This window comes from Drosophila tropicalis, unplaced genomic scaffold (assembly GCF_018151085.1).
Source record: "Drosophila tropicalis isolate 14030-0801.00 unplaced genomic scaffold, ASM1815108v1 contig_573, whole genome shotgun sequence".
Classification (NCBI taxonomy): Eukaryota; Metazoa; Arthropoda; class Insecta; order Diptera; family Drosophilidae; genus Drosophila; species Drosophila tropicalis.
Genome location: NW_027173049.1, coordinates 1,907,226 through 1,932,705, shown reverse-complemented (window position 1 = coordinate 1,932,705; position 25,480 = coordinate 1,907,226). Strand labels below are relative to the sequence as shown.

General features: G+C 37.6%; 5 protein-coding genes across 8 annotated transcripts in view; 4 read left to right on the top strand and 1 right to left on the bottom strand.

Annotated features, from left to right (window-relative positions):
• Positions 1-4: 4 nt before the first annotated feature.
• On the bottom strand, positions 5-967 carry LOC137575392 (bomanin Short 2-like). 2 transcript variants are annotated; one of them, XR_011032158.1, is made up of 3 exons: positions 953-967; positions 318-694; positions 5-252 (listed from the first exon to the last, which is right to left on the bottom strand). XR_011032158.1 is itself a non-coding variant. In XM_068287954.1 (2 exons), the coding sequence occupies exons 1-2, from the start codon at positions 373-375 to the stop codon at positions 173-175; spliced, it is 138 nt and encodes a 45-aa protein (XP_068144055.1). In that variant the 5' UTR covers positions 376-451; the 3' UTR covers positions 5-172. The 2 variants fall into 2 exon arrangements, 1 of the variants encoding a protein (XP_068144055.1); XM_068287954.1 differs by lacking the exon at positions 953-967 and having other exon boundaries at positions 318-451.
• Positions 968-1,666: 699 nt separating this feature from the next.
• BomBc2 (Bomanin Bicipital 2) lies at positions 1,667-2,423 on the top strand. Its single transcript, XM_068287743.1, has 2 exons — positions 1,667-1,826; positions 1,889-2,423. Exons 1-2 carry the CDS (start codon positions 1,766-1,768, stop codon positions 2,317-2,319), a joined length of 492 nt encoding a protein of 163 aa, XP_068143844.1. The 5' UTR covers positions 1,667-1,765; the 3' UTR covers positions 2,320-2,423.
• On the top strand, positions 2,419-3,048 carry BomBc1 (Bomanin Bicipital 1). The gene is made up of 2 exons (XM_068287744.1): positions 2,419-2,665; positions 2,749-3,048. The coding sequence occupies exons 1-2, from the start codon at positions 2,602-2,604 to the stop codon at positions 3,021-3,023; spliced, it is 339 nt and encodes a 112-aa protein (XP_068143845.1). The 5' UTR covers positions 2,419-2,601; the 3' UTR covers positions 3,024-3,048.
• A 663-nt stretch (positions 3,049-3,711) lies between these two features.
• Positions 3,712-4,224, top strand: BomT1 (Bomanin Tailed 1). The gene is made up of 2 exons (XM_068288175.1): positions 3,712-3,850; positions 3,914-4,224. The coding sequence occupies exons 1-2, from the start codon at positions 3,781-3,783 to the stop codon at positions 4,066-4,068; spliced, it is 225 nt and encodes a 74-aa protein (XP_068144276.1). The 5' UTR covers positions 3,712-3,780; the 3' UTR covers positions 4,069-4,224.
• Positions 4,225-19,373: 15,149 nt separating this feature from the next.
• The window catches only part of sbb (scribbler), an 89,385-nt gene continuing 83,278 nt past the window's right edge, over positions 19,374-25,480 (top strand). For 2 of the 3 annotated variants that reach the window (XM_068288097.1, XM_068288100.1), the window contains exons 1-2: positions 19,374-19,563; positions 20,769-21,431. The gene's annotated coding sequence lies outside the window, so the exon portion shown is untranslated. The remainder of the gene's footprint in view (positions 19,564-20,768; positions 21,432-25,480) is intronic. The other variant, XM_068288098.1, reaches the window with a different exon arrangement.

Below are 25,480 nucleotides of genomic sequence, written 5' to 3'. Positions count from 1 at the left end.
ATACTTTTTACTTGTAAATTAAAATGAGGTTTATTTTATGTGTGTTTTAATGTTTGTTTTAGTTTTTTTTTTTTTTTAAGAACTAAATTTAATTTCTTTTAAATATTCTATTGCTGTTTGAGGTAAGCTCCCACCGCACTTCAACTCTCAGTCCTGGGTTTCCCTGATGTGCTCACTTGCCGCCATGGACATTGCAGTATTTGCAGTCCCCGTTGATGACCACATTGCCAGGATCAGGTGACAGAGGAAGAGCTGAATAGAAGATTATTGTTAGAAACGACAAATTCGAGTTATTAGAGATCTAAATTAAGACTTACCATTGGCCAAAGCCAAAAGACCCAGCACGAAAACGGTGACAACTGAGAAGAATTTCATATTGATTGTGTTTTGTTGTTTTTGTTTGGATTGATTCCCGTTCAATGGTTAGCGCTGGACTGATGCTAATTGCGACAACTTGTTCGATCTTATATACCCAAACAAAGGCCCCACGTAGGTAGTGCAAGCTCAGTAGACTTGATAGCGAGAATGGGGGAAAATCCCATTAGAACACTGGGACTGGGGTATTGGCATTGGCATTAAGTGTGCGGCCTTGTTAAGTGCTCTCCCTCTCTCTCTCTCTCTCTTTCTATCTCTGCTTACGCTTAAAGTGCATCTACCCAAGACCTGATTTATTTGTTTATTCTGGTGAATTTAGCTGGAAATTAGGATAATTATAAATTGAATACCTAAATCATTCGATTCGTAGCTCTATAAAATTAAACTTAAAGTATATTTTTCTCCCTTTATGTAGAATGTCTTCCCTTTTGATCCGATTTTCAGACTAATTATTATATCTACCATACATCGTGAGTTTAATATATTTATATATATTTTCATCAAGAGATCGATAGAACGAAAAGTCAAAGTGTCTACAACTTCCTTTTTCCTTCCTTTTTCTTGAAGTCGTAAGTACCTCGAATCAATTCCAACTTGAGAACATACAAAATTGCCCCACTGTGCTGCGATTAAAGTAGTCCTCTAGTTTATTCGAAGCGTTTTAGTTCTTGGAAATGTGTTGTAAATATGTTGTAAACAAGATTTCTTGAAATGCTGCACTTTTTTTTGCCATAGTATACTAAAAGATAGAATCAATTACTGATAAGACTTTCTTCTGGTACTTTCTTAAGTGATTATATTCAACTTTTGACTGATTGTTTTACTAAATTATTTATAAATTATCTGATTTGGCAACATTGAATGCATCCTTTATGTAGAGAGTTCCCTGTTACTTTTGTCTTGGACATTCTAAATAAAAAACTGTAATCTCTATTTCAAGGTAGGTTAAAAGTTCAGCTTTGTCTCGCTACGTATGTATATTGAGGTAAGCAAAATTTAATCAACAATCTGGGCAATTCCAGTTTGTATATAGGAAAAATTAAAGTAAGTTGGTTATCTCGCCGACTTCGGGATACCATGCACCAAGTAAAACAAATGTTTATTTGTGTACTTAATATGCCGCTTGTCAGGGATATCCATTATCCCTCTACCTCTGACAGGCCTCGCAATGCAGTTGGTCATGCAGAGAGGCGGATGGCGGATGACTTCAATATGCCATGTCACCAAGTGGGTGCAGGGTATAAAATATACATACAATACACAATTATGCATATATATAAATAAATTTTACGCTCTGAGGCGCATTCTCGACAAGTTAGAGCCAATCGGGTCGTCGCTGTTGACGGGTATAAAAAGGACTGCGAAGTGGACGAGTGAATTTGGATTCAAAATGAAGTGTTTGGCCCTGCTTTTGGTTGCAGTGCTTTCGGCCATTCTGGCCTTTTCCCAAGGTCAGTAAAGACTAGTGATAGAACGAACACATGAAAGATCTCTGATAAACTTTCGCTTCCAGCCGGCAAGGTGACAATCAAGGGCAGTTGTGTCGACTGCAATCAGCCGCAAACAACCACGCCAAGAGCACCAAGCCGCGGATACAGTGGTGGACATGGACGGCATCAGACGACGATTAAGCCAAAGCCTTTACCCGCCCGCCGCGTTGTGAGTAATGTAGATAACGATGATGATGATTGGAGCTTCGGTGGCGGCAATAGCTGGGGACTGCATCAGTCGACTGGCGGGGGTCGAGACGGAGGTGTGTCACAGCATATCACAGGGGGTCACCGCTATAAGCGCCAATGGGGAGGACGTCAAATAATCCAAATCGGCGGCGGTGATGGTGATGGCGGCTGGGGCGGTGGTCCTATAACTACAATTGATTCTCGGGGCCAACCTGGAACATTTGTGCGGAACACCGACTGTGTCGGTTGCAATATACGTGGTTAGACCACCTAAGATTATCTGTGAAACAGAGAGAAAACAACAAATAAATACACCATACTTACATACATCGATATTGTGGTTAAACCCAAGTGATGTATTCCCTAGAATTCTCTCTCTTGAACCGGTTTCATTTATGCAAGTTGATTCTCTCGCTTATCTCAGCCTCTTTTCCTGCTCTGGTTTCCCCCACTGATAACACCTACAAATTGGTTGGCTGTTGGGTATATAAAGCTTTGGGTTGTTCAGCTCCTGCCGTAGAACCGACTGAGACTTCACTCACTCACAATGACCAACCTAAGCCTAAGCCTTGCGTTTGTTGTCCTCACCGCCTTGGTGGCCCAGTCAACAGGTAGGCGATGACAGGATTAAATTGGAGTCATCAGCTCACATTATGTCGCCTCTCTCCATCTCTCTCTCTCTCTCTTTGTCTAGCTGGTAAAGTAATTATCAATGGCAAATGCCAGAACTGCAGTCCTCCAGATGCAGAGACTCTAGTTGTGGGTGACAAGGTGTACAAAGGCACTCCCGGACATGGCACGGTCATTATAGGAGGAGGTTCCAGCGGTGCCGCTGCGGGTGGTTCTGGATCTCGAGCTCCCAGTCAGGATCGCGTCATAGAAGATGGCTTCAGTGGCCGCTTACCCGGGGGGACTTATCTCCATAACAAGGATTGTGTCGGTTGCAGTATTAGCGGCGGTGGTGATTGATAAATAAAACACTTTAAGACAGAAATTTTCGCCTAGTCTTTCTCATTCTTGGTGGGAGCAATAGTTTTCCTTCTGTTTTAATAGAGGGTATCTTCCAGTCGGGGCATCTCCTAAAGAAACCCTATAAATGAAGAGTAACTTGCCCTAATTAATTGATCAGTAAGTAGTGTTTGTTTGGCATCTATTCCATGAAATATTGGAGGTATTCCATCATGAGTTTTTCTTTTTCAGTTTGGGCCCTATTGTTAAAGAGATAATTGCACACTTGAATTCATTAAAGTGAGGAATTCAGTGGTCTGATATCGAATAGTATTGCAATGGACAAGTGATCGTGAAAAATACGTAAGCTTATTTTATGGTTTAAGCTCTAACCATCTTTATGATCTACAGATAGTCAACAGATGTAAATATGTTGTTAATAATGTGGTTAATAAAAGTCTTAGGTCGACACTTGACGAGATAAATAATCACAATTCCCTAAAGATTAAAAGCTCTTTGGTTCAAAGACAACTTAAAAGGGGGTTTCTGACTTATGAAAAGGGAAAACCTAAAGCCATCATCGGCAATTCCACTTTAATATATTCTAGGTTTTTTTTTTGCATTCTAGTATGACTTATCGCGTGCATGGGCGCCGACCCCAGCTTCTGTTGCTGTTGCTGCTGCTGCTGCTGCTGCTGCTGGTGTTGATTGCTTATAAAAAGCACTGACAAATGGCGAAATCTTAATCAGAGTGTCACAGTCTTTGCTTGTAGCTACAATGAAGTGGATGAACGTGGTATTTGTTTCGCTGTTGTCGCTGTTCGTCTTGGTGGATGTTGCATATGGCGGTAAGTAATGAAAATTGATGGCAAAATTTTTACAATGCTCCAACTAAGTGAATCAATTTTCAGGCCGCATACAAATTCCAAAGATAACCATCAAGAACGGTGATATAACAGTCCATGGAAATTGCAATCACTGCACTGCTCGAGCCACGAAAAATTCAGCGCATTTGTCCATGAAGTTCACTACGACCAGTAGAAAGGTTGTTAGAAGAAGGGGTTAGAGCAGCAGTATGTTATCCAGGATTGAACGATTGCCATTTATCAACAAATAGTTAAGTTATTTATATTACAGTAAAACATTTCAAGTGCCAAAGAATGTGAGGCGGTAATCCGATAATAAACATCTCGCATTTTCATAACAGAGAAATGAAACGAAACTTTGATGAATTTAAGTCCCATATTTAAGAAAAGGAATAACTATCTCTTAATTTGGAATCTCTGCGTGTAGATACTAGCTCCATCCAAGAAAACTCTTTGGGTTCTTAAGAAACTTTTGAAATGAAAATGTTATTAATCACATTTGAAAGTGCCCAGCCCTTAAGAGAGGCAAACAGATTACCAAAACAAGTTATCTCACTCAAGTCTAGATTTCTGAATGAAAGCCAATAAAATTGTAAGAAGTCTAACTTAGTCGATATAACTAGAGACAGAAGTTTGCAATGGATTTTGACTTGAAATTACTCTGTAAGAATAACTCAAAATAGGAAAGCAAGCCAAAAGGGTAACATATCGAAATATTCATTAAGCAATTGATTCCTGGGATTCATTCCTATTCAATATTCCATAATTGAGAACTTGGATGATAAAGTTCTTTCCAGAAATCTAGGATTATCTAAAAGAAACTCTTGATTTGCAGAGTTGGCAGATGAAAACTAATTTCAAAATGTGTCACAAAATTTCGTTCTAAACAATAAAGTCTCACATGCCAATTACAAGCGTTCCGTGAATTTGTCATAAAAACCAGGTTAAATTGTAAATCATTTTAGAATGTGGCGGATGGGTGGGTGGCCTCAGTCGGTTTTCCATTTCGGGATATTTTATGCTTCATTGGTAAAATATATTTCACAGGGAGAGAACACATAAAAATTGCCATCATATTTGACTTTGGAAATGGGTGGAAAACTCACCCGGCCATGAACAACCCGTTTGGCCACGTTTCTGCCTTTGCAATATTGTCCTCTTCTTGTGCTTCTTAAACACACTGGTTTTTCCCTTGTCTACAAATTTTTTATGTGCAGCTTTTGGCCGTAAAAGGCAGCACTTCCTATTTCTGTCCTTACATTGCTGGTTCTTCCTTTCCGTTTTTATTACCAAACAAAAACCAAACCGCCGTGCGCCTGTAAATGACTCCCCAGGCACCTTTATATTGACTCGTAAAATTGCGACATTTAGCCAGCAAGCTTCCTCCACCAAACCCACACCCCTCTCTCCCATTCGAACTGGCACCCCTGCTCCCCTACCACCACCTTGATGCTTCCGGTCGTTTGTCTTTGGTTGTCTGCTTTTCGGCTCTGCCAGCGAGTTTCTTTAGCGTTTTAAATTTGATTTTTATTTGCCTGACAGTTGTAACTGGCAAACGATTTTCTCTTCTTTTCTTCGTTTTGTTGTCCCCTTTTGATTTTTTTCTTTTGTGCCACAGAAATTGAGTTGGAAAACTCAAAGGAAACAGACAACTAGATTGAGTGGGTGCAGTCTGAGAGAAAGGCGAGGTTAGCGCACTAAAATGAAATGAGCTAGAGAAAAAGTATAATTTCCTTAATCGAGGCCGGGCAGTGACTTTGAGTTACCCTAATTAAATTAAGCGATCCATTCACTTCCCACAGATTGACCGAAAGAAAGAGAATGAGATTGTTAGGTCAAGTGATCTTCCAACCTCCAAACTCGTCTCCAAACTCCAAACTGCTCTATGGTCTTTGAAAGTGAGTTTTTGACTATTCGGTTGCTGTTCCACTCCTTAGAATATTTGTAACTTTTGTGTTAAGGGTCCTAACCCATTTCTCTTTCGAAAAGTTCATCCTTATATATGATTAAAATGTGCCGTTTCTCTTTCAGACTACCAAATATCTCGTGGAAACCTTCTCTGTTATACTTACCAACTGTTTGGAATGCTTAGACTCCTTGGAGTCATGACATGATCACGGGATGATAAAAATCAAGTGTAAAGCACCTTCACCAAAGGGTATTTAAATATGCGAATGACTTTTCCCAAGCGTCACACTTTACATTTTCTTTCTCTGTTTGCCATTGTCGAAAAAACTTTATTAATTTAAAATATGATAGACATTGGGTTGTTGAAATGATTTATTGGATTTTTAAGTGCACTCGTTAAGCACTTGCTTAACGTTTTCTTTTCACTGTAATTAATTTCGTTTCACTGTTTTATTTCGTCACTTTCCATCTGTTTCTGACTCAAGCGGATTATGATAGCTGAAAACAACTTGAAAAAGAAAAATTTCATTGAACATACATATATTGAAATCATCTGACAACTATATCACTTAAATGGTTAATTTTGCTTTATCAGTTGTTTCGTCTTTTATCGCTTGCAGCTTATAAAGTAAGCACATGATTTTCAATACCTTTCCTGGACACGAGATACATCTGTGAAAACATTTGAATCTTATGCCCAAAAAACAAGATTTCATCATCGAGGTTATTGTAGGATTTTGTGAGACACATTTTAAATAATCGAGAACCAAAACTTCTTCAAGAAAATCAACAAGAGAAATTGAAAGGTATAGAAGGTCCTGCAAGGTTACATGAAGTTTAGTCTAGCCTAAATTAGCTTCTGTACCAAACTTAGCAATGATAAGTTAAAACTAATGGTTAGTTAAACAGATTTATTTATTTGCCTACAAACTGATCTTAAAAACTTTCAATCCTAATGCCAGTTTAATCTATTAAATCTTAACACTACCAAATGTAAGGTAACGACTTGTTTTCGTAACTCTCCTCAACTGGTCACTTATTTTCCAAACAATAGTCCTTTAGAACGTCGAAATAATATAAATGATTTGGGCGTACTTATGGACCTTAAGTTAAATTTTAACTCCCATATTTCCACCACGGTCGCAAAGGACATGAGTGTTCTTGGTTTTATTAAAAGATGGTCAAAAAAAATTTGATGACCCCTATAGAACTAAAGTTCTTTTTACTTTGCTTGTCCGTCCTATTTTAGAGTATGGATCTTGCATCTGTTCTCCTCAATATGAGTCCCACCCGACTAGACTTGAATCTGTTTAAAAGCAGTTCCTGCTCTATGCTCTTCGTGGCTTAAGCTGGAATCGCAATGTCAATTTGCCTTCGTATCCTAGTAGACTTCTTTTGATTAACCTTCCTTCCTTAACTAACAGTAGAATAATGCTTGGTGTTATTTAGATGCACAAGCTCCTAATCCCTAGTGATTTGCTCAGGTTAATCTGTCGGTACCATGTAGACGGAGCAGACATCCTATTATACTATTAACCCTTAGTCGTTGTTCTTCTAACTATGCCATGCATGAACCTTTTAGGGTCCTCTTCTTTTATTAATATACTTAAAACATCTATCCTTTTCTATTTAGTTCAAACATCGCTATAGGATTATTTGACTGTCTGTTTTTTCTATTGTGTATTTGTCCACGCGGTTCGTGCCATGCGTTATACGGCTGCACCCCTTGTTCGGTCGGGTGGGAGGTGGGCAGCTTGGGCTCGCGCCTAACAGGCTTTGTCCTGGTGTCGTAGGAGCCACTTAAATGTACTGCGCATAGTATCGTCAACGTCCGCTAAATCTAATGCATGCATATGTCGAATTGATCTAGGCATGTCCGCCGTTAGCAAAGTACAAAATTTGATCAAAATCGGACCAGGTTGTGCATATAAAAGGTTTTCGCTAAGCTAGAAAAGTGCTAGAGTGTCCCTGTGCTTGTAAGAGTTAGCGAGATAGTGAGCAAAGCAGCATGAAAACTGAATTTTATATACACACATAAATCCATTTGTTATTATAAGTTTAAAAGGTTTGTTTTACTTGGTGCATGGTACACCGAAGTCTCTTTGTTTCTAAAGCAAATAATAAAATTGTCCTAGTTTTCTTAAATGGTACGTAACAACAGTATAGGTAAATGTTATTTCATTAAATTAAATTTGTTGTTTTTGCGTACGAACTATATAAATATTTAGATTAAATTTGATTGATCAAGCTATTGGCGTCTCTGAGATTTAGGTGATGACACAGACGGACAAGGGAACGGTCAGACAACGTTCTGTGTATAAATGCATATCAAACTTGTGCTTTCTTCTGAGAGACAACTTTGAGAATCCCTCAATTAATATAGACTTTTGGGATTCACAATTAATACCATTAATTCTAGACTCTCTGATGAGAGTCGCAGGTACATTCAAAGCTATCCTAATTTAGGCGAGCTTACTTTCAGTGCAGAACCGACAATTGCATGGCTAAAACCACCCACTTGTTGTGTTGCTGTGTTGCTGGCGTACAATGTTAGCGATGGGTAGAAAACGATAGCTTTAACCGATTTTAACGTAATCAAAAGCTCTTATTATAGTAACTAATAACTGTTCTTAACTAATTCGGGTACGCTGATTCTAACTGCATACTTGGTTTTTGTCCATCACGTCCAGATTTTGAGAAATCTGGAGATTTGGGGTTGGAAAATAGGCACCCAAAAGTATACTATAGAAAGTTTAAAACAAAAATTTTCAACTTTTTTAACAGATTTTAGAATATTCCATTTAAGAAAATTAGTTCTTGTTTTCACATATAACTAATAAACAATTTGTTAGACACAGCAGATTCCCACAATTATTTAAAATTTAAAAGCAGACAATTCTTGGAATTCCTATAGCATACTTTTTGGTTGAAATTTTACTCATTATGGAACTATGTATATCCAGAGTGTAAGATATTATCCATTATAACAAAGAAAAAGCTCTTTGATATTTTGTAAATTTTTTTTAAAATCAAGCTTAGTATATTAATAGGATAAAATAATATTGTTTTTAGTACAGTATTATGCCTATATCATGGAATATTATATTGCAAATGAGGTTATTTTGGATAATTTGAACGCATTTTTTTCAAAATCCTGACGTGATGGAGAAAAACAGAGTACAGGGCCGCGATCAGCACCCCCCAATTACTATAGGAGATCTATTGAGCTTAAAACACTTTTTCATGACCTCAAAAATGTCGGCCTGTGCTGTTAGATAGCTTACATTTGTTTTAAAATTAATAATTCATAAGTTATAAAGTATTTATATTTAGTGGAAGTTTTAAACTATCCTTTTTGTAAGTAATTGTAAATGATTGTCCTTAAAAGTATTCAATTTCAATTTTTCTCAGCGTAGGAACATGGGAAATATTGACAATCGGGCACTTGCGGTGACTGCGCCATGCGGTTTGGCCTGGCGGTTTTGCTGGGTTCTCTGGTCTGCCAATCCAATCGAAACTGCCAATGGGCCAACAACAGTATCAACTGCATCTGGCCACGCCCACTGTTCATTTCAATTGTGAGCAACCGCCCTTAAGGGCTTACATTGTCGGACTGATTTCATTTTCGTAATTACCTCACCGATGACTGCCTGATGTTGCTGCCGTTGCTGATGTTGCAGGTGTCCGAGAAGGAGATGCAATTGTTTGTTGTGTATCCGTGTGAGTGAATGTGTGTGTATGTGTGGGGGGCTTAACGAGTTGATTAAATTCAGTAATTGATGGTATGGCGAATTGGTTTTTAAAGGTGTAAACGATCAGAGCTTTGGTTATGGCATTTGTCTGGGTTGCCGCTTGGGTAAACATGTCATTGTCCTTAGTAGACTACGAAAGCCTGGCCAAAGACTGGGTGAGCTGCAAAGTGATTTGGGATTGGTTTTGATAGCAAGGGATAGCCTGACAATGCGCATCAATCAAAGAAGCACGAAATGCACACGTTTCGTTTTCATCTTTAAACATATTTGCGGCAAGGGTCGCACAAGGAACGACTTCATGAAAGCAAAGGGCAAAAAAAGGAAACAGGGGACGAAATAAAAAATGATTTAAAAATTGAAAGGATTATGGGTGAGCACAGCAACGAAGCGCGTTAATGTTGTTGATGCGCCGCGGGCACAACGCAAAAAAAGGGCACACAAAAGGGTCGCCGCTAAAGATTGAAGGAACTGGGGTGCCGTCCAATGGCTTGGGTTCTGGTTCTCGTTCTGGCTGACTGGCTGGTATGTTGGTATGTTGGTGTTGCTGTCAGTCAAACAAACTGGGCAAAAATCAACGAATGGCGCTGACGAGGGGGTCGCAAGCGGCGTTGTTGATGGTCAACAATATAATTTGAACAGGAATGAAAAATAAACGAGGCAAATTTCTGCCTTTGCTGCTGCTGTTGCTGTTGCTGCTGTTGGCCCTGGCCAGGAAAGGCCAGAACAGAGTCAAAAGACTGTTCCCAACGGACAGCATACACACACACACACATATGCGCAAACATACATACATATCAAACAAACTCCGACACATAAACACACATACAGACCCACAGACACACACGATTCTTCTGTACATGGAGCATAAAACGTGCAATTTTGTATAAATCAAATCAAATATGTGAACAAAATGTTGGTTTTCTTTCGTTCTTTGTTTCTTACTACCCATTTTGCCGTTATGATACGAATCTCCCGCCCAAAGGGAATGCAGAAGGCGCAGGGATCCTAAAATACTTGCTTAAATAATGAACTAAAACTATGTACATAGATATATACAGATGTATGGGAATATATACCGAGATACATACTCAAATGTCAAAATGAATATCTGGATTAGATTAGCCAAGGTTGGACTGGTGCATCTACGAAGGGAATATATCTTCCACAATGACATAAGTTTATTCAATTATGAATCGACTGAAAACCCCGAAAAAATAATCTTTTTTAACCACAAGCTAACCAGAATTGAAGGACCTTTATTGTATAAAAAGGCAGGATTCTTAAGTAATTAAAGAACCCCATAATAGGTAGAGAATCGAGGGTTTTCATTAACTCATTTATTAACATGATTAAAGGAAACAGATTTTAAAAATCATACATTAAAGTCGCCAAAATGTGTATCACAGGCAGAAGGAAGCTTCACCGATCCCGTCTTAAAAGCCAAATTGTGTGAGTCTATCCATTTCGTTCTGTCTGTCCGTTGAGTTGTTCATACTCATCTCAGGGACTGAAAAAGCTGGAACTGCCCCGGGATTCTTATAAAACGATTTAATCCTATATTTCATCCCATATTTAAACTCGAACAAAGAACAAGAACAAATCAAAAATAACGATTTTGATTCCTACATACAATGTGGATCGATGATTTCAACGTGTAAACTATAAGTGTTTGAGAATAAACATCGTGTTCATCTGAAATGGAATCACCAAATCAGATTAAATAAAGTGTAATATACACTAATGTTCAGGATATACACTTATGTACACTCATGATCAAAATAATAAGTACACCCCTTAAAATTTAACTTTATTGACTTTAGATTAGCACAACTTTTCTCCTATTAACTTGATCACAAAAACTTAAATGCACATTCCTTTATTGAACATTTGTTTATAAAAATTCATTAATTTGGAAAAGATAAATAATTTCATTTAAAAGTTACAACAACAAAAATGTAATTGCAGAATTTCGTACAAATCACTGAAAATCCATTTTTTTTCGTTATGTAATTAATATCTAATGCTTTTTGGCATTTATTTTTGTTGCCGCCTGATTCTATAGTGCACCCCACAAGCTATCGATGAGATTCAGATCAAGAGACCGACTGGGCTTAGCGAGAATGTCCACTTTATTGACCTCTAACCAAGTTTTTAAAATTTTTGAGTTGCGTTTTACGTCGTAGTCCTGTTGATACCCCTAGCGTAGGGGCATGTTTTCCTCTTTATATGGTAGCATAATATTTTCCAGGACAGATATTAGGAAAATTGGACATACTTCATACCAGGACAAACAACCCCACACTATAATATTTTTAGCGCCTTGCTCCACTGTAGCGATGATCAAAGTTGTTGGCTTTATGGCGCCTAAAATGCTTGGAATAGTCATTTTTGAAATTTTGGTTTCATCGCTAAGTAGGATATTATGCCCATTTTGTATTTAGGAACAACGTCAGATATTTAAAGAGCATTTTCAACGGGTGGTTATTTTCTGAAATCTTTTAATAATATCTAAGGTCAACTTTTAAAGGATTCTTGTGCACATGGCTCAGAACGTTATCGATAGTCGCATCCAAATGAACTCCACTGATTTGGACACAAACTAGACTAGAATTATTCTTGCTTTTTGCAACTGTTGATACTAACTAACTGTTGTTCTAGTTCTTAAGCCAACTTAAAACTTTAGTTTAGTTCAATTCCAGTAGATGACAGCTACTATGTATGTATGTATGTGAATTCACTATCATGCCATTGTCGCTCTTTCTCTCAGTCTCTTGTTCTCTCCCTGTCGCTCCTTAACAATTCGTCTTCGCCGTCTGCGACTGCTGGTCCTGATGATGCTTCTGGCAGTTTGCACAACGATAAATGTTATAACTGTGCTAAGGATTTTCTGTGGTGCTACTGTTTTGAGAGTGGAACAGCTGCCGCTTCTGTATCGTCGGAATTCCCGATTCCGTCTTGTCTCGTTCCGTCCCATGTCGTCCCGTTTCGTTCCGTCCAGCTCTTGGCTCACAAAACTCAATTTATTTGTTGGGCGCCGCAAGCACCAGTCATTCGGCCTCCCCTCCCTCTCACTCTCTCTCTCTCTTTCTCACTCACCCTCTCACTTTTTCACTCTGTCTATCTCGCTCTGCTATCCATCCATCATGTTTTCTATAGCTTTTACTTCTCTGGACCCCGTGGTTGTTTGTTTTTGTATCTGTATGTCTGTGTGTGTGTGTGTGTGTGTGTGTGTATCGTGCCAGGACTTTATGATGTCCATTCTCGTTTCTCCGGCGTTGACTGCTGAAAATTGAAAATCATAATCGCATCAACTTTTGCACAGCCCCAAAGAATAAACTTTCTCCTGTGGCAAAAGTTGATGTTCTATTCCCCCCACTCCAATCCCCATCCCCATTCGCCATCTCCCATCAACCCTGCTTGAATGCTAGAAAGATAATTTGTTGAGATTAGTTTTCCTTCACTACAATGCTATGTTCATATATGTATGTACATATGTATCAGTGTGTGTGTGTCTGTATTTTGGTTAACCTTTTTGCTCATTGTGGTCTGAAGAGAGACGAACGAAAACTTTTGTGCATATAAATTTATGTGCAAGTTGATTATAAAACAATGCAAAACTGGCAAAAAACTTTTCAACTCAAGTGACGTTAACTAGTTGGGCTCCAAGTCGCTTCTTTAACACACACACACACACACTGAAACACAAACGCACTCCGTTTGTTTGCCTTTAAAACTTGGCAAAATGCAAGCATCCTACTTATGTATACATAATGTACGTATGTACATATGTACATACATACATACATATATTATGTACATTTATGTATTCTGCTAAATCTGTTCATCAGTTTTCTACAAACAGTCTTTAAACACTTTGTCCAAAAATTATGTACAAGCTGAAAAATTGATATTTCGATTAACTAATTAAGTTTAAAATACTTTTTTGAATATTATTATTATTATTATAAGTATAGGATATAGTTTTAAACTATCAACCTAACTATATTTTACAAGCACTGACAACTAAGGCCTTCGGCTTAGACGAAAACTACATCCATACACTAGCCTGGGATTCGAACCCGGATCCTCGTTGTTCAGTTGCTCAAATGACTGGGTCACTTAGACAACTCGTCTACCGAGGACTGCATTTTTTGAATATATATATATTTTATGATATTTTTTGAAATAAAACATTGAAACATGAAAAAAATTAAAAATAACTTACATGATTTCATTTGAGAGGTGCCCCTAACTAATTCAGGTACTCTGATTTTGAATATGAACTCGGAAAATAGGCACCCAAATATATAGGTACTATAGAGAGTCCACAAATTTGTATTGTACATTTTCAAAAGATTTCTGAATATCCTTCTTCAGAAAAATGATTCTTAATAGAAAAATTACTAATAAACAATTAGTTAGATGCAAGAGATTCCCAAAATTCTTTAAAATTAATTTTTCAATTAATTTTTCATTTTAGTGAAGACATTTTCATTCTTATACTATTAAAATTTAATTTACAAAGACCGATTACCCCCTAAACTGATCGATTACATCCCCCGAAACCCTTACCTATGTAGATACACCACTAAACTAACAGTAAAAGCCAAAAAATATTTAACCAAATTTAGTCTTTAGCTGTATTTTATATTGTGAAGTCTAATTTAAAATATCGAAGGCGAGAAATTGCCTTGAAATAGACGCACCTGAAATGCCAAGTAAATCTGAAGTATTGCAAAAAAAAATGGGATTAAAGACTCCATGATGAAGGATTTGTAAACATTTTAATTCAACCTTTTTAAACATATTTAATACTTTTAAGCTGTATAAAACAATTAATTTGTTGTACAAAAAAAATGTTAAAAGAAGTAAATTTTAAGTGAAATTTAGAAATATAGTTTTAAGCTTTCAATTCAAGACTTTCAAAAAAAGACAATGGAAGAAACTTTAAAGGCTCTAAGCCTTTATATTACGAAATTCAGAGTCATACTTATGGGACCAACTGTGTGTGTATGTATATCCACTTTAAGTGGCAACAAAATTAGCGCTGCTAGGCAGCAGCTAATGTCATGATGTGGCAAGTTTACTCTATCTTCCTTTCTTGGCCTCTCCCTCCCTCAATCCCCTCAGTCCCTGGTCCTTTTATGCCTATGTGTCTGGATCCCTCCCATTTGCGGTTTGTGCCATGTAATTGTTGATTTAGTTGCGTATGCCAAACCATTAACGTGTTACCCTTGATATGTTTGTGGATTTGTGTTTGTGCGGTAGCTGGCCATGAAATGCCTCAAATTAACACGAAAGACGCACAAACACACATACTCAACCACAAGACATTCACACACACATACACACACACACACACACACTCTCACCTGGATAATATTGGCAATTATGGAACTCACATACAGAAATAATACCTAAGGCAATCAAAATATTTGCTTCCTTTTTTTTGCAAAACTCACAAAGAGAAAGAATGAAATGATATCAAGAAAAATCTTACAATTAGTTCCTTCTAAACCTTTTACGATTAGTATTTTCCTATACATACTTAGTTTTGAAATGAGCCCTGTCAAAGGATATTTAACGGTCAAAGACAACATTTTTTCGCTGATTGCTTCGTCTAATTGTAAGAATACGTTCTTGAAATAAAATATGTGTATATTTTAAAATACAAGATCCAAAACAGAACCCAACCGAGTTGATTAAAGTCGATGGATTGTCTTAATCAAACACTTGTGTCCAGGCTAAGGATATCAACTGTTTATCGCAATGCCGTTAATTTCTATGAAGGATTGGAATCTAAAATTTTCTATACTCATAATTCGGTTGAGGTCACTTTGCCACTTGCCTTGAGATGCCTTTGAGCATGATAATAAAATTAACATTAAAGTGGCCAAAGGATCATAAAAATGAAATCAACGTATTAACTACATAACAGTCAACACACAAACACACACACATACAGATACGAACCCCCACATCTACAAGCGAAATATGATGGGAGGGATGGGGAAGGGGTTCAAAAGGAATAGAAAACAGAAAACATGCTCACGCCAAAAAAAAAAAAAACAACAAAAAAAAGAGAGGGAGAACAAGGCGAAGCGAACGAAATAAAATCAATTCAAATAAAAAGCATAAATACGACCACAGGAAATGAAAATGACGATGACTGCGGCACCGGGCAAGGCAAAGTAAGCAGAACCCCAATCCCAAGACCCCAGGGTTCAGTTGAGGGTGATGCGTGTGGCAAGAGTGCGGGGAGAGCAGTGAAGGGAATGGAAGGGGGTCAGCGATGGGGAGGGGTAGGGGGATGGCAACATGTAGCGCACATTTTACGGCACAAGCATTTTCGCTTAATAAAATGTTAAGTGGGGGAGAAAAAACGACAGACAAAAAGCAACGACGGCAAGAGGAATGGCAAAGGAAAGCAAAGAAAGGAGAAGGACACGACAGATCCGACTGACTGACCGACCGTCTGAACTGCCTGACTGACAGAGGCAGAGTCGTAAAATTATATTTACAACACAAACAAAGCTGTCGACAAGGCACAAGTAGAGCAGAAGCAAAGCAAAGGAGCGAAAAAGAGAGACCAAGAGAGTGGGAGAGAGAGTAAGAGACGTTGGGAGCAGCGACAGGACAAGGATGAGAACGAAGCTCTCAGCACAATGATAAGCATGAAGCGGATGAGACACACACACACACACACACACGCGCACCCTCATCCATGCACACCCATTCTGATACGGTGCCTGCTAAAAGGGCCATGCCTTCGTTTCGTACATTTTCGTTTCATTTCAACGTTGCGACGAACAATTTCCCGCACTCAAAAAATAACAATGGCGCGTTGAAAATATCCGCTTCCGTTTGGAAAGCTACCAAAAAAAAAAAAACAAAAAAAGTAGAAGAAAACCCGACAATAGGTGCGAGAGAGCCAAAAATACGAGACAGTCCATATAGAGGGAGAGAGAGCGAGAGAGAGAGGTTGACAGAGGGAGATAGACGTAGAGAGCAGCTGCGAATTTACCAAAGCCTTTGTAAGGAATTAAGACGGGGATTTTGGGGGAGGTGAATGCAAAAGAAACGTCACACTCCAAAAATTTAATTCAATTTGAGCACAATGAAATCATATTTTGCAACAAAATGTGGCAAGTGAAATTGTCAGAGTGAGAAGAAAGAGAGACAGAGAGATAGAGAGATAGAACTCAACTAAACTGACAAAGTGAGAAAAGATTTTCATTTCCTAGCATCAGAGATATCTTGCCATTAGCTTTTAAAAGGAAAAAGTCGAAGGATTCTGTGTCTGTACAATATGTTCATCATATGTATGTATATGTGTATGTGTATGTATGTCTGTATATGTAAATGTTTTTATGCAAAATGGTCAACAAAAATGTTGAAAATCACATTAACTTGTATACCCCACAAAAAAGGACGAGATGATAATGAAGATGATGAAGTAGCTGGTCGACATTTATGCGCCTTGCTTCTAGTTTATTTATTATTCATGCTGTGTGCAAGGACTTTTGCGGCCATCCAAGTCCTCCTTTATCGTCTTTTCCTGGTGCTTCAGCTTCTGCGCTTTCGTCTTCTTCATGTTGGTGTTGTTGTTTAAATAGCGCATAAAATATTAATAGCTTCATTAGCATGAGCATTTTATTTATTTGCCCGTTTTTCCAACGCACATAATTACATAATTTTCACAGAAAAACAACATCCCATTGAAACGATGTGAAAACATTTATACATACGTGTGTTAGTCAAGAGAATGTATGGTGGCGGGGGCGGGGGAGAAGCATGGGCGTTGTAAAGGGGACTACAAAATCCAAAGGCAAACAAATAGAGAGGTTTAAACTAATTTGATTCATTTTTTAAGTGGGAAGCAGCTGACAAGATAAAATAGATATAGTCACCACTCTTTAATCCTTTCAGGTGGTGAGTAAATCAAAGTTGAGGAATTTTTATAGTTGAGATCCCAACTACGCCCCTGAGAAAAAGGACAAAAGCCTCTTGGGGGATTATTTTCATTTTGACAGGCGACTCCACACACCATCTTCTCTTCACACACACGGACACACACACAAACACACGCACTTCCACCGAAGCCTTTTTGGATACCAAATTGAGGTCCTTTGGCAAGGCACTCAGCCGTAAACTGAGGGCTCGTCCGTCCATTTTAGCCTATGCCAGTCACAAAAACAGAGATAGAGAGAGTCAGCGACAAAGCGAAAGATAGAGAGGGCGACTGAGAGAGAAAGAGCTAAAATGAAATATTGCCAGCATTGACAAATGTTGTTTGCCTGAGCACCCTTGGGTACATCATCTACATGGTATTCCTGCCACTCCTCCTTCTCCGTCGTCCTTTAGCGTCTTTGTGTGTGAGTTGAGCAATAAAATGAAAAATATTTGAACTTTAGCAAAAAGCGCACAAGCATATCAATTCCCCAAATGCCAGGATGTTCATGGCTGTGTGTTTGTATGTGTGTGTGTGTGTGGGCGTGGATGTGTATAATGGGGTGAGTGTGTATATAGTCAAATCCAACTAGAAATCAGAATCACAGCAATAAAATTGAAAGAGCGTGCACGAATGCCAATACAAGAACAACAAGCAAACACTTTACCACAAGAACTTCTGTGGGATTGGGATCGGAAGTGTCGAAGATGAGGCAAATGGGCGTAACATATGTATGTACATACATACATACTTACATACATACATACATACATATGTAGGAATGAGTCCCTTAGTAGGTTGAAAAGGCATCAATTTAAACAAATTTTTGACAAAATGCTTAAATTAACAATTTCAGTTTCTAACTACAATAAAAAAAGAGAAGTGCATAAGTTGTTTTTATGTGATTTCTTGTTATTAAAGTCGAAATCTAGTAAAATTACTTTAACAGTCGCTGTGAACAGAACTCGGTTAACAGAAACATAAGTAAGATTTTTGTAGCATAAGCTTAGGCTGATGTTGCACACTAACAATAAGATGTTTCAAAAAAATTAACGGAAATTGCTGAATTATACACATTTGTCATCGCAGGAATTATATATGTACATACATGAAATTGCCACACTCAAAGTTATACAAAGGTCAAACGGAACATTATGGCTTTATTTTGCTCCTAATAAATCTCATTATGTCATTATATGCTTTCTCCCCTTACCCAAAAGAAAAGAAGAAAAAGATAGAAACTAAACCTAAAAAACAAAAATAACAGCAACAAACCTATGACCAAAGGACATGCCAATCAGTAATCAATCCTGCACGCACATTGACAACGCCAACCCCAACCCGATGCTTCCAACACCCCCGCAGCAAAAACAACAAAAACAATTCGCAAAAACGGCAATAAGAAAAGCAAGCAGCAGCAAAACGCCGACTAGAACGACGCCATACACTACTTGAATCGCTCGCACGCAACCGTTCGGCGCACTGTAAACAAAACAGAAAGAGATGAATATACTATTCCCAAAGAAGCCGCCATTAAAGAAATGCCGCTCAGAGAGCGAGAGCGAGCCAAATGTGAGGGAATTTGTGTGTGCTTGGCGAGAGTGAGAGAGTCAAATTGAGTAAATGCCGCAGAGTTGTCAGACGGATGAAACATAATTTAATAAAGACAAGTAAAGCTAAATTAAAATTAAGTACACCATAGTTAAGATTTATTATATCAAAATTAATGAACATTGCTTTCACCTTTACTTCAAAAATCACTTACCTATGGACAACTTTAAGTTAGTTGGTGCTTGTGTATGATCTCGCTTCATGCATTCGGGTGAGCTGACAACCCTAATCGTTGCTAGCCATGCCTCGCTCTCAATTTATTCGCTTTTGTATGTTTCCTTCGTTCGTAACGGACAGCACGGATAAAACGCTGTTCGCGCAACAAGGCACCCAATTTATTTGGAATTTAATCAAGAAAAACAAGAAAAAGAAGCACAAAAAACAAACGCAAAAACAAAACCATCAAGTGAAAAAATTGCAAAAGGAAAAACAAAAGGGATTTGCTAAGCCAATTGTGAAAGTAAGAGAAAAATGTAAGCAAAGCCATGTGGTGCCAACAAAAAATTTAAAGTTCAAAGTGTTTTACGAGAAGAGTATAGTGCAACAAGCAAACACAGAAAGTGTTAAAATCAAGAAAAAAAGAAATTATGGTCCATACATCAGCAGCAGTGGATCGTCGTGATACCGTCAATACGCGTTTTTTGTTGTTTATGTGTGCGTGTGATTCGGCCCAAGAGTGTGTGCGTGCATGCGTGTGGATGTAAGAGTGTGTGTATGTATGTATGTGTATAAGCAATTAACCCAAGCAGCGTAGAAATGCCAAAAACGCATTAAAAATTATTACTCGTTGGCCTGTCTCTCTCTCTCTCTTTTTGTTTCTGTCTATCTGTCTGTCTGTCGGTCTGTCATTCAACAACAACAATCATATGTACAAGTGCTATTTGCCGCTACTCATAAAACAAATTACCCACTTGGGCTTGACTTGTGCGTGCCTTTGTGTGTGTGTGTGTTTGCGTACCAAAAGAGCAGTGTAATCATCATCATCTTCGTCATCATCAAGCAGCAGCATCAAGCGCTACTACTATGCACTATGTATAAAAAAAGTTGTAAAAAAAGAGTGTGGCACGGCAATATGTTGCCAGCAACAACAACAACAACAACAGAAGCAGCAGAAATAGTGCCGGAATAAAATTACTATACAGCGCAGTGGCCCCAACAACAACAACTCGCGCTCTTTTTCGCTCTCTCCTTGTCTCTCTATCTCTCTCGCAGCGCATGTGCATACATACACACACATCCCTGCATATGTATACACATATACATATGTATGTATATGTACATATATCAGCTTTTTTATGTTTCGCACAAACATTGCGGTAAAAGAACGCCGACAAACGTTCGTCTCACTAATTTGTGAGCGGGAGCGCGCGTGTGCAAGGTGAAGAAGAAGCGTTTCGTTCGTCGCGTCGCGTCATTTCGTTCGGTTTCCCCCAACGCCGCGCCCCCTTCCCCTTCATTGGACTCCATAAGCTCTCAGTTCTACGACTCTGTGTATATGTGTGTGTTTGTATGTTTGTCAGCTTCTGTTCTGGCAAAAGACATACACACACACAGGCCAGGCAAACAGAGCTTAATGCTTGGAGTTATTTCTCTCTTTGTCGCTCTTTTTTTCTTACTCGCTCGCTCGTTCTCACTCCAAGTGCCGTTTATTTATTTTTTTTTCTTCGTCTATTTGTAGAGAAAATAAAAAGAAAAATCTAACAACTAGCTCAATAAAAAGTTAATACATTTTGTGAAAAAGAAAACCCAAAAAGCAAATAAAAAACCCACAACCAGAAAAATTGTATTTAATAAAACGAAAAGAGTTCGATCTTCTTACTCTCGCCTACACATGTGTATACGCATCTACAATTGTTGAAAATTGAAAAAGGAAAAAAAACTGTCACTTCTCCGAAGAAAAATAAAACGGAAAATTTTTCGTGGATTTATGCACATTTCTTCCTTGTAGTGGAGAGAGAGTGCAAAGGGTGCGTGGAGGTGGAGAAGAGAAAGGAGAGTTCTTCAACTTTGGCGTTTCTTTTGTGGATTATTACGCTCTTGTATGCGCTCTCACTTACTCTCTCTCTGCTCTCGCACTTGCTGCTCTTGCTGAAATAGAGCGAGCAGGCTAGCAGCAGCGAAAATCTACACAACACCATCGACTACAACAACAACGAAACGAAATCCTCGTTCGCACCTCGCCTACCCAACAACACCAACTTATCCCCTCCCCAACACCCCAATCAACAATAACCGTCATCCCTTCTCCCCCCTCTCAACGTAACAACTGTATGCTGTGTCTATGAACAAGGAACGAGCATATCAACGGCAGAAATTGCGATTATTTTGGATTTATAAAAAGGCAAGTAGTATTATGAACCAGAGATATATGTATGTATGTATGTACATACATATGTACGATGTTCGTATATGCATAAGTATGCATGATTGTATGTCTGTGTGTATTTTATTTTATTTTTTTTTTATTGTGGTGGCCCCTGCCCTTGCTTCTCCCACCACCTCACTTACTCAAGCTACGAATGATGTTCATTTTTTTTTTCTCTCTGACGCTCTCGCTCTCGCTCAATGGCTCTGTGCAGAGTCTGCGTGTAAGTGTAACCGAGATAGCGCTAGATATAAGAGTAAGAGAGTAAATTGATTTCCAGTTTGATTAATTACCGTTTGTATCTTGTTTTATTTCATTTTTTTTTTACTTTAGCCGAGTTAATGCCAATTAAGGTGTTTCAATTTAAGCCGATTTGTAATTAAATGGAATTTAGAAAATTTGACAGGCCTCTTGGTGTGTGCCTTATTGAGATTTATTCATTCGAATTGGATTTGAGTGTTTAGTAATTTTAAGTTGTTTCAGAATGACAGAATCTCATGCACAAAATATGATGCCCAACAAGAGTTGGCATTGGAAATGAGAAGAGGAATAAAATTCCAATATACATAGATTGAGAAAGGATGCTGCTGCCTAATGAAGCCTGGGGCAAGTCAGAAAGAGATAGCAAGTAGTGTTATAGTGTATGGGTGAATAAAAAGAGGAAGGAAAGTGAGAAGCTAACCGGCTACTAGTTGGGCGTTGTATTTACCTAAATGATGAGGCAATCAAATGCAGGTATACATATGCATCGTCTGAGTGTGCATGTTTGTGTGTGTGTGTGTCTTGTGTTGTTTTTTTTATCTTTTATTTATTAAATTGTATTTCACTGAATCTAAATACATATATAAAATTGTAAGCCGTTTTTTTGTAATTTAATAAGTCATTCAGGAATCAACCAATTTTACCCATTTTTTTTATATTTTTGTAAATGTTCGTTGTGGCCAAAGAAGGGTTTTTCCAAAAAAAAGTTAATTTTCAGTTTAACCAATTAACTAAAGGCATTTTAAAATGAATGAATAAAATGAATTCAAATAACTAACGTTGTAAACCATATAGCTTTAATATATGTACCAGTGATGCTGCCATACATGTAATGACTGATGTATTGTTTATATGGCATTCGTTGCCAGATCATTGCATTCGTGACTGTTATATGTCAATTTTTTGCGTTCAATAAGAAAAGTGGGGTTAGAATTTAAAAAATTAAGTGAATTGTATATAAACCACATTCAAAATGCCACTTCCAAGACGTTCAAATACTGGTAGACGCCACAGTTGTTAGAGAATTTCGTAGACGTAATGCGAACACGGTTGACAACAACTTGGAATTGGCGGCTCATAATTATGATAGCACAATTGATTATAGCATATATTCCAATATTGGACAAATGAATAAAGAATGTGTGTGCAAGCATTGAATCAAACATTACAGGATCTACGGGGCAATCAAGAATTATTTGGAGGTGCATTAATATTGCTATCTGGTGATTTTCGACAAACGCTGCCCGTCATTCCCAGATCAACTCCAGCTGATGAAATTAATGCATATTTGAAAAGTTCATTTCTTTGGAGAACAACTTTTGCATAATGTTGCCATTAAAAGAACTAATTGATCACGTGTTTCGAAACATAGTTCAAAACTATACAAATCAAGATTGGCTGAGGGAACGCGCAATTTTAGCACCAACGAACTCAAATGTGAATGAAATAAATTATCAAATTCAACAGAAATTACCAGGTGACATAATATCATACAAGTCAATCGATACTGCTACAACAGAAGAAGGTGCAGTAAATTATCCTGTGGAATTTCTAAATTCTTTGGAGCTACCCGGTATGCCACCACATATTTTAAAATTGAAAGTGGGTTCCTCAATCATACTATTAAGAAATATCAATGCACCAAAACTTTGCAATGGAACAAGACTTTGTATAAAAAAATTAATGCCTAATTTAATCGAAGCAACAATTCTAACTGGCAAAGAAAGAGGAGAAGTTGTATTAATACCAAGGATTCCATTGATATCAACTGACATGCCATTCGAATTGAAACGTCTTCAATTCCCAGTGCGTTTATCATTTGCAATGTCGATAAATAAAGCGCAAAAACAAACCCCTCAAGTGTGTGGTGTAAATTTAGAAGAGCCGTGCTTTTCTCACGGAAAGTTATACGTGGCATGTTCCAGGGTGGGAGCTGCAAATAATTTGTTTATTTATGCACCTATAAACAATAGTATTAAACTAAGTTAAGTGCGTAGCAAAAATTTGAAAATTGCCACGTCGAACATTTAATGGATGAACTAAACATTTAATTCGACAGCAAGTAAAAAAGGGGTCAGAGCAACGCTTGCCGGGTCAGTTAGTAAATTAATAAATTAGGAAATATACTTAAGTGATTGAAATTATCTACATTTTATTTTATTATATTGCTTAATATCGAAGACATAGGACAATCATGGAACAGTCGAACTGCAGGGCAATAAATTATCGGCCCCCCACACACCTACACACACGTAAACATTTCTTGCTTTTTTATTTGTTCTGTTGGCAATTCCGGAAGCAAATTGATTTGAATTTCTGATTTCGTTTGCCTCATAATAAACTTAAAGTATGCATATATATGTATATGTATGTATCTGTATCTGTCAGATATGTAGATAGATACAAATTTGAATTTGTTTTTTTTTTTTTTTTGTGTTTATTTGATGAGCGGTTTTAATTAAGTAAACATTTGCTCTGCACATTTTCATTTCATTTTGAGCAAAATCGTTAATCGTCATTGTAAACAACATGTCAAACTGTTTATTTAAACAACTGTGTTTAGTCATCAAACACATTCACACAAAATGCATAGAGATCGAGATACAAACACTATCTACATACATACATTATACAAAACGAACATTAAAATGCTTTAGCACAAATGGCTAGAAAAGCCAACAACGACGACGACGACAAGCAACAAAGTAAAACCGCATTGTACAATAAGGGGGAAGAGGAGGAGTTGAAGAGGGGGAATTTTCAGTGGCGCACACAATCGTGACGCCAACTTAGTTACGGTCATTAGCACCAGCACTGAATACAAGTAAACTTCTCTCTATTTCTGTGAATGTGTATGTCGAGGAAAATGTATCTAACTCTAGCTCTTACTCTAGCCATAGATACATACATACATACATATACGTGTCTATTACATACATTTATAATAATTTGTCACACTGTGCGTAACATCGATTCAGTGGTGGTAAAAGCTACTGCTGACCACGCGAAAGGCACACTGGACGACGACTTATTGTCCGACGACTAGTTCGTTCTTGTTCCATAAATAAACTTAATTCCCACAGAGTAAGCAGCTCGTTTTGAATGTTTACTTTCCCATCCCTCAATAAATTTTTGTAAACAATTGTTGATTCGAAGACGATATGAAAAATTTGATATTGATATAAATAAATATCATAATATGATCCTTCTATTGAAATTGAAATAGATGTTTATTATATTTTGCTTAACTTACGATTTCATAATAAGTTTAAGCTAGACAGACCATCAATAACAAGCCTGGAAAGCATAAAAGACACTGCAAAGAGGATCCGATTTACCATGCCATGCCTCTAGAACTTATTATTTCTTAATTCAGTACTAAATAAATATTATTATAAGAAGCTCAAATAACTGCGGTTGCTTTCAAATATCATTTAATATGCAGATAAATTTAAAGAGGTTAAAATTTGAAAAAATCATTGATTAATCGATTATTTTAATTATTTCGTTGATTTTGGATACACTATTTTCTAGCGCCCAGAGTGTCAGACATTCGTGTTACATTTTAGCCATTCGCAATGATTTAATAGTTTTTGAGCGATTGTTTATACATACATATGTCCCAACATGTTCTAGTGGTTCGATCGCAAAATTTGACAAACTTTTATTCCAATAGCCCATAAACACCTTTTCCACTTTGCAAGCATCTGACTCAAACAAGAGGCCCGTTGTACCCAACGAACGGCGACGGCCACGTTAACTGG